Here is a 16320-nt window from a genome sequence, read left to right on the forward strand (position 1 = left end):
TGTCATACTTGTTGCTCAACACAGTGTTTATCTGGGCCAGACGGTAAATATTTGGGCGAAGGAACAATGCTTTTGAACGGGAAAAGAGAAGGCGACAGACACGAGTATCTGTCGTTGCCTCTCGTCCGCCTTTTTTTTTTTTTTTTCGGCCAGAAGCTAGTTATTCGTACCGTGTTCATCCAATCTGAGCACAACACGCCCGCCCCGGAAGAATGACGCCAACTAGCCGAACTTCACGTTACCTTACGCAGACATAAAAGCCTCTTTCACGCCCGCGACCGCACCATCTGATAAAGCACGCGGTCAGTGACACATATGTGATGTGTCTCTTATATAGTTCACATTATATCTAGGCTATCGCCTTTTTGAAAATGCCTGGGCGAGGTTATGTAGTTTTCTTGTACCAGCATACTAAGTAATGAGCCCAAATAAGGTCACAAGGCGGACATTAGGAAGTATTCATTTTCTAATGTCAAAAAAATAAAAATAAGGAAGAGTCCGAAGGCAGCTGTCCACGACAAGAAACACTAGATGTTTTTCGGAAAATGACAATGAAGAATTGCAAATCGTCGGCGAGCACATTAAACAGTGAGTAAATTATTAGTGCGAGATCTTAAATATCACTTATAACTCATGTATACGAAACTAATAAGCTCTTACCGCGTGACGGCGCCAGAGAAGATCCTGTCGATCATCCGCATGGAGATAGCTAGAGTGGAAACGGAACGAGAGATGCAAGTTACAGAACAAAACGAACTGAGCGACAATACTTGAGAAGGCCAAGAAGTAAACACAGAGCTGCATTAAAAGAGCGCCGACCCCCTCTGTCGCAGAATTTTCTGCTCGCACCGAGCAGTAAAATCTATAATGTCATTCTTCTGATGATTTACCTGCATATGAGCACAAGGAGCCCAGTTAGCCATATTGATTTTGTGCAATTATAAACCCTTCACTCACGGATTACGGCGCATCGGTGATAAATGTGTCTAAATTACATACACAAAAAAAATTCCAGAGCGCTGCAGACTGCATTGAAAGAAATTCAAGGTGGGAGGATGGTGGGTTGTGCACTTTACAGCGAATTTTCAGAGTAATAAATCTACAATTAGCGCACTGTCGATCCTGCCAGGTCTTTTCCTTGTTTTCATAATTTTTGTGTAATTGAATCATTGGATAAAGGGACGCGCAGACTTTATTTATTAGCTGCAAGCATTACGAGAAAGGAAAGCTTATTCTTTCGCGATTGGTGAAGGAACGCGTCCAGTCGAACATCCGGTCAAACATGGCAGGTGCCCTCAGCAAAGTGGTCGTGTGTAGCAATGCTCAGTCCATTGAAGCGAAATGGGGAAATATTGGGCGTACAGGGGGTTTAATTTATCCGCAGCTTAGTGTCCGTGGTTTCCATCCTCGCCACCACTACAGACTAAAACTGGCAAGAACGGGCCGCGTGCACAAACGTTTACATCGTGAATCAAGAGGCTAACGACGGTTTTATCCGCTGGAACAGGAATTACGAGTAAAGACGCAATAATCTCGGTGACCCGACGACGCACACTATCGATACGCTTTTGGACAGTATGCCTGCATAATTATATATCGCACACGACGGTGTACGGCATGCATGCTTGTGCCGGCAGTGGTGTTTTCTTTTTTTCCGAAGTGCCGCTTCCCATTAAATTTCTTTGCTATACGAAACAGTAATCAACTCTAAACTCCAAGTATTCTTAAGCAATTTGGGATTCTAGCGATTAGTGGATGAACAGGAACGAAAGGTCTACAGTGGACGAACGGGAATACTCGGAACAGTTCGAAAGTAGCTTTCGCGGTGCCTCGATCGCGTCAAAGCCCGCCACGGAATGATGGTTATGGCCTCCGAGATCCACCGCGGCGCGCGGTAAATCTCGGAGGCCATGTCATAGTGCAAGGACTACCGAAAAGCGTCGGAAGATGGCGCTTCGGTCGCGACGTGGCTCGGGTTTTTAACGCATACCGCGACTCGAGGCTATCTTCTAGAAAAGGTGGTCTAAATGAAGACGAAGACAGTTGTAGACGAGGCAGGAAACGAGACAAACGAGCATTTGTCTTGTCCGCGTGTTTCTAACCTTGTCTTCGTCTTCATTTAGCGCTCATTAGTCTATTCTGTGGATACGAACCACCAGCCCAGCAAGGAACGGTTCAACGCCCGAATTAAACCTCGAATGACTAGAACCATCTGCCCATCTATATTGACCAACTGACCGATATAATTGCATTTAAAGCTGCAGTTGAATGTTACTTATACTCTTAGCAACAGCATTATTTTGCTCTTGTTCCCTGTGTACATTGTTCCCCACTCCCTTTTTGAATACCTTCGGGTCTTAGAGGTATTGAAATAAATAAATAAATAAATAAATAAATAAATAAATAAATAAATACTCTCCACAGTACTCCACGTTACTCGGACACGCACCTCCTTCGTTGTGCCTGGACAGATCGTATCGGTCGATGTACAGGTCGTGGTCCTTGTCGAGCTCCCAGAACTTGCAGTAGATGACGTAGAAGTGCTCGTACGAGAAGTACTCAGTGATCTGGTTGATGTCCTCCTCGTCTTCCAGCAGGGACAAAACCTGCGCGTACACGGCCAGAACTTGCGGTCGCTGCTACCATAAGCACAAAAGTGAAGCCGTGTCACGCTGTTCTGAACTGGTCACTGTGCTTCGAGAGCACCCAAACTTGGTTCAAAGCGGCAAGGACGGGGTGAAGCTTCCGTTATGGAGATCATACGACGCGTCACCAGGCCTCTCAACAAATACAAAGAAAGAGAGAGAGAGGAGGAAAAATAACTTATATCAGGTGCAAGAAGCGCGCCAAACACTGGCCGGTCATGTCAAGTTCATCGCGATGGCGCGCTGTATTATATATTAAAGCCTTTCGTACAATGCTAAACGCGCGTCCATGCACACACTCGAACCAACTGGACGTACTTCGCAAGGCAAGCAGACAGCGGAAACTAATGCCGGCAATATTTCGCCCCCTTTCCTCATAGCAACCTGAAGAAAGAAAATGAACAAGCCAACCGCAAACGAACTGAGCAGAACATACGCGACCGGTGCCTGCGGTGAGTTATAACCGTAAGTGGTCGTAACGGCAATCAGAGAGCTTGCTCATGAGACAGGTGCTGACGTTTATGGACGCCTTGCGTCTCTCGCCGTTGGCTCTCATTACTACGCACGCTCCATACGGGCGGAACCCTTCGCCTTGTTTGTCCACGCGTAAGCAGATGCACCGCAAATCACCCGTGTCCCCTGTGGAGCGGTGATTGACTGAAACGAGTACTGCAGGGCGCACGTCGTTCGCCAAAATTGGATGACAAGGGGAGGACAGGTCTCGCTTAGCGTGGCGAGCTCGCCCGGGGAGAGGCTTACATTGAACCCATGATAGGTGAACGAGATTTAGTAATTATTGTTTTTTTTTTACTGCGATATCGTTATACAGATCACAGCTGGCATTTCGACGTTGTGCCCGGAGTCTCCGTGGTAGCTCAGCAGCTATGACGTTGCGCCGCTGAGTACGAGGTCAAGGGTTCGATTGAGGCGGCGGCGGCCGCATTTCGACAGCAGCGGAATCCAGAAAAAAAGAAGAACGAAAGAAAAAAAACGAAAAAATGAAACGTTCATGTACCGTGCGTTCAGTGCACGTCAAAGAACCCCAGATGGTAACAATTAATCTGGGGCCTCCAACTACAGCGTGCCTGATAATCAGATCGTGGTTTTGGCCTGTAGAGACACATAACCTAAATTAATTTTTAACGTGTTGAACGCGGATTCGTAACGCAGGTAAATTCCGGAGGCGCAGCGTAAAATGAAGCGTGAGTAGGCCGGTATTGGCAGTGACAGTGGATCGTGATGTAAAACGACTCACAGATGACCGTGACGTAGGAGAAGAAGACACGCGGATGACGAGAGATTAATATCTCACGATAAGATCTCATAACGCTATCTCATTAGTCATTCAAGTGGAGCATACGAGGACCTGCGAGGTTCTTATACATATTTTTAAAATTATTTTCACGGAAACCGCGAACATAACTGACCGCGATTATTGTATAGTAACGACGACGCATCCACTCTTTCGTCAGGAGATTAAAGGAACGCAGTTCATTTACCTGTAAGAAATTGCTTTTCCTGAGTTCGGGAATGGTGATCCTGCCACTCCACGACCTATTTACACAGTAGAATATCCTAGCGATTACCTGAAAGAGATAAGGTTGACATCAGAAAAAAAGAAAGGATAAAATAAGCGTGCAGTATAAAACATAACGTTGGAAAACCGTGCGCTTTCATGCATTATTTCACGTTGTAAGACAACAGGCCCATCGTAATGTTGCTAAGAGCATACCTCTTAATACAGGCCCCTATGCAGTACTTCCGAAGCTCGCATGATTATGTGCGGTACGCCGCGGGATCTCATACAACCAGTATATAGTGCCATCCGATAGTTCGATAATGGCTCAATTATCAAGAGTAATTATCACTCACTACTACACAGTTATCATTCACCACTACACCACAGAAGTATTGAGCAAGCGAATGGATAATACTTGCTGTGTTTTATTATACGAAAGGAGCCAATTATACGAAAGGAGCAAATTAACAGTGTTGTGAAATTATTCAAGTATATATTTGCGTGAAGCAAATAGTGCGTACATAAAGGGCCGTTTGAAAGAGTCCTTGGTATGCATGTGCGGTTTCAAAAGATTGCAGCAATTGTTAACGTGGCGCTGAATTTCTCTCGGTATATTGCAGTGCTATCAGTAGTGGGGAGGTAGGAGGGGGGAGGGGGTTCACTTCAATATCAATTGGAGGGCATTTGAACATTATCGTGTATACGGAGGTTCTACTGCTTGTAGCCAGTGAGTTGAGGGAATGAAACAGTCACTGAGGTATGCTGCTTTTTCTGTGCATTAAAGCTAATATTTTTCCGTCAGTGCTTACAAATAAATGTATCAAAGGACAACGAACCGGTACTTATCTAGAAGATAGCGACAGAAGTAAGGCATGTTGTAATGCAGCTCAATCCTGGTCACATTGCGATTTCGACTCTCCTTTATTTTCATTTTTTTTTAAATAATCGTTGCCAAGAGACGAATACGAAGGCCAGAGATTGCGATAACGTCATATTGTTGGAACCATGCGCGGTAAGAGCCTGTATACGTGCCTTTACAAAACCATAAACGAGCAGGAGGAGCAACGATCCCGCTCCTTCCTAAACCGATTGAAACGGCGACAAAATTGGGAGCAGAGGAAGCAAACAAGAAGAAAGTGGGGACAGCATATTGCCGCACCGTTCGAAAAGTCATGAGGGGCGTGACACTGAGCAGACTCGTTGAAAGTTAGCTGTTTCTGCGTACAATTTCATCCTTTTGCAGCGCGCCCCGTTGAAGTTTATCGAGCGCTCGAGAGGCCACCGCCTGGTCAAGTAAAAGCATCATCAGTAAAGCAGGTCACTAACCGAACGTTGATTTCACGAGATCTGGACCGGAACAATGCAACGCTTGGATTCCATTTTTTCCTTATGGCGCTTTGTTATTTCAGCGGCACTCCGCTTAATTTATCACAAGGATTGGCTGGTCGGGAGCGATGGATCACAGAAAGCAATAGAATCGAGCGACGAATGAATCGTTACGACTTTACGTTATACCAGTACTGCATTAGCCCCGAAAGTTATCAAAGCGCTTGCTCTTCTTTTTTTTTTTTAAGCACTAGCTTTTCTTAGCTGGTTCCTTAGTTTCTGATCGTCGTCGTCGTCCACATCGCAGACCTTGGTAGCGCGCTAAGAGAGAGAGAAGGCAAGCAGAAGAAAGGCAGGGAGGCCAACCAGACGAGCGTCCGGTTTGCTAAGCACGCCAAGACTGTTCGATGTCCGTGAGAGCAGCATGTGCTTCTATCGGTGCGAACGCAAGCGATGTCGCGGGCGCTTCAACCACTGTGAGAGGAGTTCGGTCACGTGACGCAAAGCTAGGTTCCCGTGCCACACCACCAGATGGTGTTGCTTGCTCTCTGCGCAACACAAATGGCAAAAACCCATATCTCCTTTTCTTCTTTTTGTCAGCGAACCACTTTTCTAACGACGTGTCACTTTGCACTACCGTCTTTGTAAATATATGAATCAGCTTTGGTCACACTGCTGCTGGGTGGTACACTCTATACAAAGACTGTAATCGCGTATATGAGGAAGTGCACTCACCGTATTAATATACCTCGAGTGGAACTCCACGGCTTCCTTGAGAAAGGTGAGTCCCGGATGGGTGTCTATCACATCCTGCAGAGAAACACCAAGCAGAAGCAGATACTGAAACGCCTTACACTGCTTTTCCTTGGAAAAAGCAATTTTCCCTGTGTATAGGCAGTCTGTACAGATACTTATGTAGAACTAAGGACGCCATGGAAAATTTCACTGGGCTGTCGTAATTTGAATGACATTTGTTGCATTTAGCATAAAAGACTGGATTATACCGACTCTGGGGAGCAGAACAGCTTTTACAAAGAAATAGACATAAATTGTCAAGAAAACTGAACCACAAAGTTTACAAATCCGTAATATTGCACCGAAAGCACGTCTCGCAGTATGTAATATCTGTTATCGCATATGAAGCGGGAAAATTTAGTGCATGGATATAGATTAGGTGAAATTCTTCCGATGCTTACAAATGTTTTGCAAAAGCCCTCCTCAGAAACTAATGGTGCATTTCAGAGCGGCGTGTAATACGCCAAATTTTTCTGCTTTAAATTTCTCAGTAGATGCAGGTTACAGGGTTTAGTATTTTTTGATCGTTCAGTTAACGGAATTGCAAACTTTACGCTTGAAACTTTATAAGTTTTCCCATTTTCAACAATTACTGTGGAAAAAGAAATTTATGGCCAAGATAACATAACGTACTCCCCACAGTCGGTATAGATTTTAACTTTTTGTTTTAAACACAACAAACCTCATCGAATCCGATGGTGCGGACGTCGAGCTAAACGATTCCTCAGTTCCTGTGTATTTAGATAGGAGCTCCTGAATGGCAAGAACTTCCTCCTTGAACTCTGATTAAGCATTGCCCGGATGTTGATTCAAGGTTACGTGTCAACAGACTATCGACAAGCGAAGAAAACCACCTAGGGGATGTTGTCATTGTTTACTAAGTCATAAAATCATGATGCCAAATGCTACCGGAGAGCAGGCTGTGCCACCATTAATTATAAATCCACAGTAAAAGGAAAAAAAGGATCAAATAAATTGGAAAGGAAAAAAATATGGCTCGACTCAATCGCGTAAATATACATGATGTATGCCTTAGTAGTCCACGCGAATGACTGCGTGCGCGGTATGGAGCCTCGCGTAATAAAGCGCACCGTCACGTTAGAGAGACACCCACCCACACACGCACCCGTACACGAAGAGTATACGTATGTAAACGATTGGCTCACCCCACTTATATTTACAAAGGTGGATCGCCTCATGAGTATTTATTTATGCGTTTACTTCTTACTTCGTGAACAACTGTTCTGCAGGACGAATATTGGTTGACTGTAACGCCACAGTGATGTCCTCTGGAAGCTGTTTTAGCGCCATACCGTTTCAGAAAAAGAGGAACGTATACAAGTCTTCCGTCAGCAAATCGTGGAGCACGATCATGCGAACGAGCGAATGTGTTCCCGCAGAGCGCGCGTCTTCGCGTCTCAGAGCGTCGCACGCGGATCTCCGAGCTCAGCCTCGCGCGCCGGAGCACGCCTCGCACTTCAAGTGCCTCGTCACCTTAAGACAAAGTGCAGGCGGCGGCAGCCGCCCAGTTGCACATCGCGCGCGACTTCGCTTTTCAATGGACGCCCGCACGTGGCATCGCCCCCCCCCCCCCTCCCCCCTTCCCTCCAGCCCATGGAAGACGCGATTTCTCAAAGTCGGTCGCGCAGCGACAGTCAGCTCACGAGCAAGAACCGCTGAGACTCAAAGGATTTGCGACCCGGCCGGGCGGGTGTGTGGCGTCACTCGCAGCCAGCTGCGCAAACTGCGAGCTCCTAGCCCCCCCCCCCCCCCCCCCCCCCCCAGCCACCCCGCGCACCCCAACTTCCCTCGTTCAAAAATACCTCAACCAGGCCTCCGACGTCGCCGCCTGTTGCTCGGCCGTGCGAGCCGTCTGGAGAACGAGACACCCCGACCTGCAACGCCGCCGCTGCTGCGGCACAGCGAAGAAGCGAGGCACGTCTCAAATATAAAGCTGCGCCTTCGTATAGGATACCTGCGCGAACCTCGAGTTGTCGCGAGACCGAGACAACTAAAACCGCGTTCTATGAACTAGTTGACTAACCATGGCGTGAACAATGGGAGAATAGTAATATCACTTTGCTAGTTTGGGCCCGATGTTGCGCCTATAAAGAAAAAAATAAAGAAGGAGGAGGAGGGGGGCAAACGGCATTTCAGACTTCCGCAAAGACTTTTGAAAAGTGTACTTGATGCTTTGAATTTTCGGACCTCAGCCATTTTGTCGATAAATATTAGTATAATTGCCGGTAAAAATGACGTTGTAGGTAGTAGATACATGCATGTGCAATGTACACGTTTGTGACACTGTGCGCAGTTTCGCTATGGAACGGTGATTTGCGCCAGTTTTTCCCTCTTGTGACATTTTGTGCATCTGTAGCGTATGTTTAGAATTTGTGACACTTTTAGGCTGCATTTCTCTGCGGTGACATTTCCTACTTCAAGGATTCATCGCAATGTCATCTTTTATAATGTCTTTCTTTTAGTTTTGTGATGTTGTGCGACTTGTATGTACTTCAGTGAATAAATACGATACGACATGAATCTGAAATGAAACGTGTACTTCAAAAATGTGAATCGCGCTATACTGCGGTCATAGCAGTTCGTACAGTACGCAATCAGAACCTCCTCATTCACTGTGTCGGTGGTCTAGAAATCACGTCCGCTATTGTGCGCCTGCTTTTTTATTTTTATTTGCATTTTATTTTTATCGCGCTTCATTTTTTGACTAACTGTATATGTAACTCGAACGCAATGTTATTCAGTATACGAATGAACGAGGCGGAACATTATAGTGCATACACCTGCCAGTATGATATATCACACATTTACATCTCTCCATGAATGCACCAAGTAGTTCAAGAAAGAGAGCTATCACCAATTCTCGCTACTTGCATACACACTAGTTTGTTCTAGTAAGATCGCCCTGCTCCTCTGACACGCCGTTGACGTTCGCTCACAAAAATGAGTGACCATATCTGTGATTGTCACTATGTGTGAAAAGTGTGTACGAGGGCCAAACGCATGCGCGACCGCTTATAATCCAAGGTATGTACCAGTTGTTTAGTGACATGTCTCATGACTTAGCGAAATGTACTCGCTATTCGCGTTCGGCAGGCGATGGGATGGAAGTCTAATACACGTGACCGCATGCACATCAGCCGTTTACATCAGAATTCGCGTTTACGCGTCACGACATTCCTATACGCATCGAAAACAGAAGAGAAAAGCTCCGTTGCGCAGAGATTTACCCACTGACTAGCTGAGCAACAACGATCATTGAAGAGCGAATCATTACGCATCACGCAGTGAACTTTCCTCCCGCTTGCTGAAATTTCAAAATAAATGTTAGGCGGCCATACGTCGACGCATCGAAAGTGCGGGGATGCTTCAGTGCCGCAGGTGTGAGCCTTTCTGTCTTGTTTATTTGTCTTTTGGCTGCGAGCAACCAGTTTATCGCATGTTGTATACTTCCGGCAAACGGGGGAAATACAATAGGTTCAATATGCATTACATGGTGTTTCTTTCAAGTAGCGAACAGAATCGCGGCACTAACTAGACGATTGAACAAACAATCATGCTGGGAAGTCATTTAGACGTTGGCAAGATGCGTAACATCGGTATGCACTCTCGCCAACGCAGGCATACTGCTATATATATATAGCACAGTGAAAAACGGAAATTACGTGAAAAGCGAGCCGATTAGCTTATATGTAAGGCAGCGTGGACGAGTGCACACCACAGAGACTTGACGCGGCTAGTCATCGCTCACCTGCATCATGGGAATAAAGTCCTCAGGCACCAGGTAGTTCCTCGTCGCTTTGCTGAGGATCTTGACGAACCACGTCGGCTCGTCGCGTCCAGTGGACACTATCCTGCAGGTAAGATCGCAAACGCGTATTAGCCGCGCGGTATAGTCTTGCTGCCATATGGGACAGAGACTTGAAGTCTGACAAAGAAGCTTGAGAACAAGTTAAGGACCGCGCAAAAAGCGATGGAACGAAGAATGCTACGCGCAGCGTTAAGAGACAGGAAGATAGCGGTGTGGATCAAAGAGTAAATGGGGGTAGCTGATATTCTAATGGACATTAAGAGAAAAAAAAATGGAGCTGGGCAGGTCATGTAATGCGTAGGTTAGATAACCGCTGGACCATTAGGGTGACAGAATGGGTACAAGAGAATGAGTACAAGAATGGGTACAGCAGAAGACTAGGTGGAGTGGTGAAATTAAGAAATTCGCAGGCGTTAGCTGGAATCGGTTGGCACAGAACAGGGGTAGTTGGAGATCGCAGGGAGATGCCTTCGTCCTGCAGTGGACATAACATATGCTGCTGCTGCTGCTGCTGCTGCTGCTGCTGCTGATGATGATGATGATGATGATGATGATGGTGGTGGTGGTGGTGGTGGTGGTGATTATAGTCTTCCGCTGATAAACGTCGCTTCTTGCGGACTACTAAGCTCACACAAAATATCTGGATACGTGATTTCTCTCTGCTAATTATACTTTGTATGATTTAGTCGTATGAACGACTCATTGTACACTTGCTTCGGCATCAGTAGAAGCACTCAACGTCATATAATTTTTTTTATTCGGTTGTCTATTGTTCAGAAAATGTTTCTAGTGTAAAGCGTGGACGTTTTGGGCGTACGATATAGAATGATATGGTAGTTACCTGGCATAAACTCATGTTAGTCAACAAATGGTTGGGGGTAGTCTTTCCAGCTGGTGTCTTAGAGAAAAAAGCAAATATCTTTAGTATGTGATGCCATCGATACAATGGATAATCTTCTACTACCATGTCTGCGGCATGATGCACAAAGACTACATTTAATACGTAAGTTAAAGACATAGGGCCGTAGGCCCTTAGGCCTCAAGGAGATTCGAAGCTAAGGGCCAACATATTTCATTGCAAAGACTAGCTTCAATGGCCCTATAAGATTTCTAGAAGCGAGCGATATTCTAGGGAAATATTTAGTATTTATATTCAATTGTAAGCAAGCTGTGTGGCTTGAATTTTATATTATGTGTGTTTGACTTATTTAGATGAGTTGACTTTAAGTTTCAGGATATTTTAACGTAATTTTCTAATACATGTGGCCTTCATTATTTATATTGGGGGCGAGCTCCACCACTGTAAAAGCTGGCGCCACCGTCGGCGTGACGTGGCATGAGGGATCAAGTGGACACAGCGGCCGCGTCGGCTGCTTCGAAAGCGCCGAAGCGAGCTGAAAACGAAAGTTTAAAGTCCCACCTGCGCCGCGGTTCTGATTAAGTGGTGAGGCTTTACCGCCTTGGGTGCCTGCTTGACAACATTTGAAAGTACCATAATAGGTAGTGGCTGCCTTTGGAGGCGTGCAGCATGTTAGGCTACTGCTCGGTGCCTCAGTGCCGGACGTACGCAACGGAGGCCGGTGTCAGCCTTATTCACACGTAGCCGCAGGACAAGGAGCTGTGTGAAGCTTGGCTGGCGAAACAGCAAGCACAGACGCGAGGAAGAGATCTGCTACGGCACCGGGACTGCGATGTTCGGTGAGTAGCAGAAAACACGTACTGAGACACTCGCCCGCGCCCGCTGCCCGGCTAATGTCATGATGGTTTGATCTATGAACTTGTTGATCCTAGATACTGGCAAGTTCACTGGAACGGAAAGAGAGCGGTGAGACGCACATTAAAAAAATGCATGGCATATGGTCATGTTTGTGCTATGATTTAATGCACTGAATTACGAAAAAGAAACAGAGGGAAATCGCATGCTGGGAAGACCGATAAACATACAGTGCGACGCAACTTGAGAAATAATATTGCAATGTCCAACAATTTAGAAGACAAAAAAAGATCGAATCGTCGCGACGGCACATCACATTCGCCGTAAGCGTCGGAGTCTCTATAACGAAATTATTTTTGAACAGTTCTGATAGCGTCCACGCAACAATGGTTGCTAGTGTACTGTCAAATGCTCATATGCTGCGGCCTAAAGCTCACGGTACAGTACGAAAACGCGCTCACAGAGAAAGCAAAACATTATTCACGGACATGCATGCAGACGCGCAGTCGGCCGCTGCAAACCCATGCGATCGCTGCATTGAGGCTTCATTCTGTTATGCTCCCTTTTGTTATACAGACAGCAACTATAAGAACATATTTCACCTTGTTTACTCTCAGCACTTGCCTACCTTTCACGCAAGAAGCCCTTTCGGGAGACTCCATCGCGGCGACCGCGCGCAGTGGCGTTCACTGTACGTATTCGGTAAAGAGATAGCGTCGGTAAACGATTCTGTGCTTTCAGTTTGCCCAAGATTATTACATCGACAGTCAAAAACTTCCCTAGTTTCGAGAATACCTGTATAAATGTCCAGGAAGGCTGCCGCGTGATGTTTTTATTGAGCGCCGTAAGCGAAACCTATGAGGAACGCACCGCGTGATCCCTAATACCATACTACGCAAGGGAGGCGCTTCCGACAGATGGCGACTCCGTAAGTCCTCGCCCCCAATATATATGTGAGTAGGAGTAGCTGGCGCCAAGAAAAGGCTCCAGCACGTCCTGAACGTAATATATTTAAATATGAATTTACTCCTAAGCCGAAATGTCCAGAACCCAGGGGTCTGCCTTTGAAAGCTTGTAGGCTGGCTGAGAATATTCAGAACTGCGCTCTATCGTCGAGTAAATTGAAGCGACCTCAAAGGTTGACACTCGTAATCAGTCGAACAAAGTTAAGAACCTCAGTTTAGTGCCAACGTTTCGACAGTTTCCTCGTCTAAAATCCACCATATTTGCCCCATTTCACGTTCTTTTTTTTTTTTGTTGTAGCAACTATAGTGCTCCACTCACGAAAATAACCATGCAGCGAGTCAAACTAGTAGAATAACAGTACTCCGGTGCCCCAAAGTGTTCCTTTAAAGAGCGCTCAGGAAAAGCACAGAGTCGGAGAAGACGCAGTGAAGTCACCGGTGCGTAGACGTGCAGCCTATATCGGGAACCGTACGCCCGTGTTTTAAGCCCCGCCCCAATTCCTACACTCCGTGTTGTTTCGTTATTTATTTTTTCCAGGGCAGAGAGCCAGCTATACAGTCTGGCTGTTTTGGTTTACCTTTAGCTCTCTGATAATTTTCTTTATCTTTTTAAAGAAGCCTCCTTAATTTTCTTTTGTTTCTTCTGTTTTCCCTTTTGCTTCTGTAAATAAAGAAAGGAGCAACAGGGTAGGAGAACAAACGCGAAGCCTTTCAGGATCCGCTAGGCTATAGATTCGAAAATAGGACTCGGCGAACTACAGTGTTTACCTTCGATTTCGAAAAAAGCAAGGCCTGCCAACGCGTCGTTGGCCGATGGTTGCGAAAAAAACCTGGTCGTTATTGCCTCAACACTGCTCGTTCCCTCCTCCTTTTGAACCGCTTTCCTGCGCTACGAGGGCGTGGACCTCAAGTCAACGTATACCTACGAGCTTATTTTCCTTTTGAAAAGGAGAAAATGAACGCCTTGCCGCCCACAACTGACTTCAGCGATCTTGCTAGCCGCTATGATCAGTACACTTTACGCCAGTTTAACCCAGAACGTCTCTCTCTCTCTTCATGGTGACAATCTCGGGCACGAAAGCCGCGCTGTCCTTGCGCGACGTATAGCGGACGGGCTAATGCCGTGCGATGCCACGCCGAGAAGACGCTGCGAAACGCTCCATGTGGTTACCGCCGGAGAACAGTATAGATGACGCGCCCTAATGAAACGAGCACACACACGCCACGGGGCATCTAATCGTGCGATCACTCAGCTAAGCTAATTGAAACTAACAGGCGCCGCCTAAATTTGGTTTTCGCCTCTCAAGTTGCGTGCCCCTGTTGCTGACAATGGAAAGATAAAAGGCACCACGCATTTATTTTCAAAGTCCATAACATACCCCCCGAGGACCAATCACGTGTCATATCACGTGTTCGCGCCGTTTCATTCATTCATGCATGTGAACCTCAAGTCCTCTCATTGTGAGCGGGACTAGGAGGGGGCCAGCAAAAGAGCAGTCCCCACTGAGTCCATCCAGGATGCAGCCCTCCTGGGGAACTTTGGAAACCGATCTTCGGCCAAAGCGTTCCAAACATTTATCGCGTGCGAAAGAAAACAAGAATGTTGTCTATTCTAGCGAAATGTTTAAGCTAGAGGTATATTCATGTGATCGATGGACTCGTCGTAGTTGGTCTTCGGACGCAATTTACAGCTTCATCCGTCGTGTGGCTCTATACCTCAGAGAACGATGCTGACGTCACCGTTTTCGTGCTGCGGTCTAGTGACAAGTATACGTCCATTTTACTCGAACACAAAACACAAGCTTTCACGAAGAGGCCGCTGCTTATGTCAGAGGTGCGATAGAAACCGAATGCGGCCTGAAATGAATAAACTCAAAGGGATGGTTAAACCAAATCTCGATCTCGTTCCATAAAATACTTTTTTCCCCTCTTTGCTACACTTGATGAAGTGGAAATAAAGGCACTTCTGTCTGCCGTACTCTGTATTGCAAGAGTAAAATTTGAGAGAGAGGGAGAGAGAGAGAGAGAGCTTCATGAAAACTACCTTTTCCAGAAGTCGATGAAGACGTCGCTGGTGACGTAACCGCGGGACTCTCCTCCGCAGGCTGCGAACAGCGGCATCTTCCAGTAGAGAGGCACCCCGCACGCCTGCGAAACGCCAATCAAATCAGATCACCATCACGGCTCATGTACAGAAGAGGCTACACTAAACACTGAATACGATTACCACAGCGACAGTTGTCGTAGACAGTTGTCCACAGGCTGAAATTAATGCAAGGTGTTGAACACAATCGACATCACTCGCAGGTAGGACAGGAAAGGGTGTCGCAATCCGCATAGGGGTCCAATTCCTAGCAAACCGGACGCGTGTCTGATTGACCACGCTACCTTTCCTTCTTTTTTGCCCTTCTCCTCCTCCTTAATGAGTCATTAGAACATTTTGTATGGACTCTTCATTGTCGTTTTCTTAATTCCAAGGAAAACTTCTTCTGAAGGATCTCTTTCGTAAGATTGGCCTTTTGTTGGTCCTTTTATTTAGTGTTACCGGTCGCGCCTTTCGGCCACGGGAATTCCTCCAATGCCGTTTTGGATTTTCTGACAAGAGAGAGACAGTAAGAATGTCATGTACGTACGATCCAGACAAGAGACACGAAGAACTGTGTGCCAAGATTTCTCCTTGCTCCTATGCTCACTTTTCTTTGTAGTCGTATTTATTTAGTTATTATTGTTATTCAATGCTTATCTGTTTCAGATAGCTCATAATTTCAAAATTTGTATTTGTTGGTTTCGTTTCATGTCGTATTCGTACTTTCATTTTTGTTTATTTGTGACCCGCTTTACTCAACCGCGCGACTCTTGGCCATACACCAACGTGGGTCGCGCCATTTTGCCAGAGATCAAACAAGCGAAAAGAGACCTTGGACTTCTGCACGCCAAAGCGGCACGCAGCAGATCAACCACTGACCACACCCCCAGGATAAGGGCACCGCAAACACCATAGGTGTTGGTACTTCATACATCAAAACCAGTGGCTGCAACCGAAGACGGCTTTGAAAAGCATCGAAAAGAAAAAAGGAGTAACTGATTGCATTTTCATCGGCACACGTAGCGGCTAATTAGGTGTGGACAATAGGTTCTTCAGGGCACGTCTGCATGTCCTGAGGAATTAGCTCTTTAATAGCAGTATACGTGCGATGTAAACTATGCGCGGGGTCTGCAGGAGGATCTATATCTCACCCTGATGATGGTGCTGAAGTTTGTGCTGGTGGCCCGGCCATCCCTGAGGCTGGCGAAGGCTGCCTTGACCTTGACCAGGTGCGCGTCCAGCTGCGCTGGCGTCATTGGTTTGCCCGCGGGGTAGTAGAAACGCGGGATGCAACTCGCCTGCTTGGTCGACGAGCGCACCACCCGCTTCAGCGACGCCGTCTGGGACTCCACGAACGCCTTCTCGTGCTGGCTCTGCTAAGGAACGAGATATAAAGAGGGGAGGGTTATATCGGCGCATGCGTGGGTTTCACTTCGCAGTC

General features: G+C 46.5%; 1 protein-coding gene across 4 annotated transcripts in view; it reads right to left on the bottom strand.

Moving 5' to 3' along the window:
- LOC126540344 (serine/threonine-protein phosphatase 2A regulatory subunit B'' subunit beta-like) overlaps nucleotides 1-16320 on the bottom strand; it is a 72436-nt gene that overhangs the window by 15063 nt on the left and 41053 nt on the right. For 2 of the 4 annotated variants that reach the window (XM_055075985.2, XM_055075983.2), the window contains 7 exons: nucleotides 16031-16252; nucleotides 14838-14941; nucleotides 10055-10157; nucleotides 6226-6300; nucleotides 4145-4231; nucleotides 2450-2606; nucleotides 661-709 (listed from right to left, as the gene is read on the bottom strand). In XM_055075985.2, the coding sequence (XP_054931960.1) occupies nucleotides 661-709; nucleotides 2450-2606; nucleotides 4145-4231; nucleotides 6226-6300; nucleotides 10055-10157; nucleotides 14838-14941; nucleotides 16031-16252 (797 nt within the window). Of the gene's footprint in view, nucleotides 1-660; nucleotides 710-2449; nucleotides 2607-4144; nucleotides 4232-6225; nucleotides 6301-10054; nucleotides 10158-14837; nucleotides 14942-16030; nucleotides 16256-16320 lie in introns of all 4 variants that reach the window. The other 2 variants (XM_055075984.2, XM_055075982.2) reach the window with 1 other exon arrangement.

Source organism: Dermacentor andersoni, chromosome 2 (assembly GCF_023375885.2).
Source record: "Dermacentor andersoni chromosome 2, qqDerAnde1_hic_scaffold, whole genome shotgun sequence".
In the NCBI taxonomy this organism is placed as follows: Eukaryota; Metazoa; Arthropoda; class Arachnida; order Ixodida; family Ixodidae; genus Dermacentor; species Dermacentor andersoni.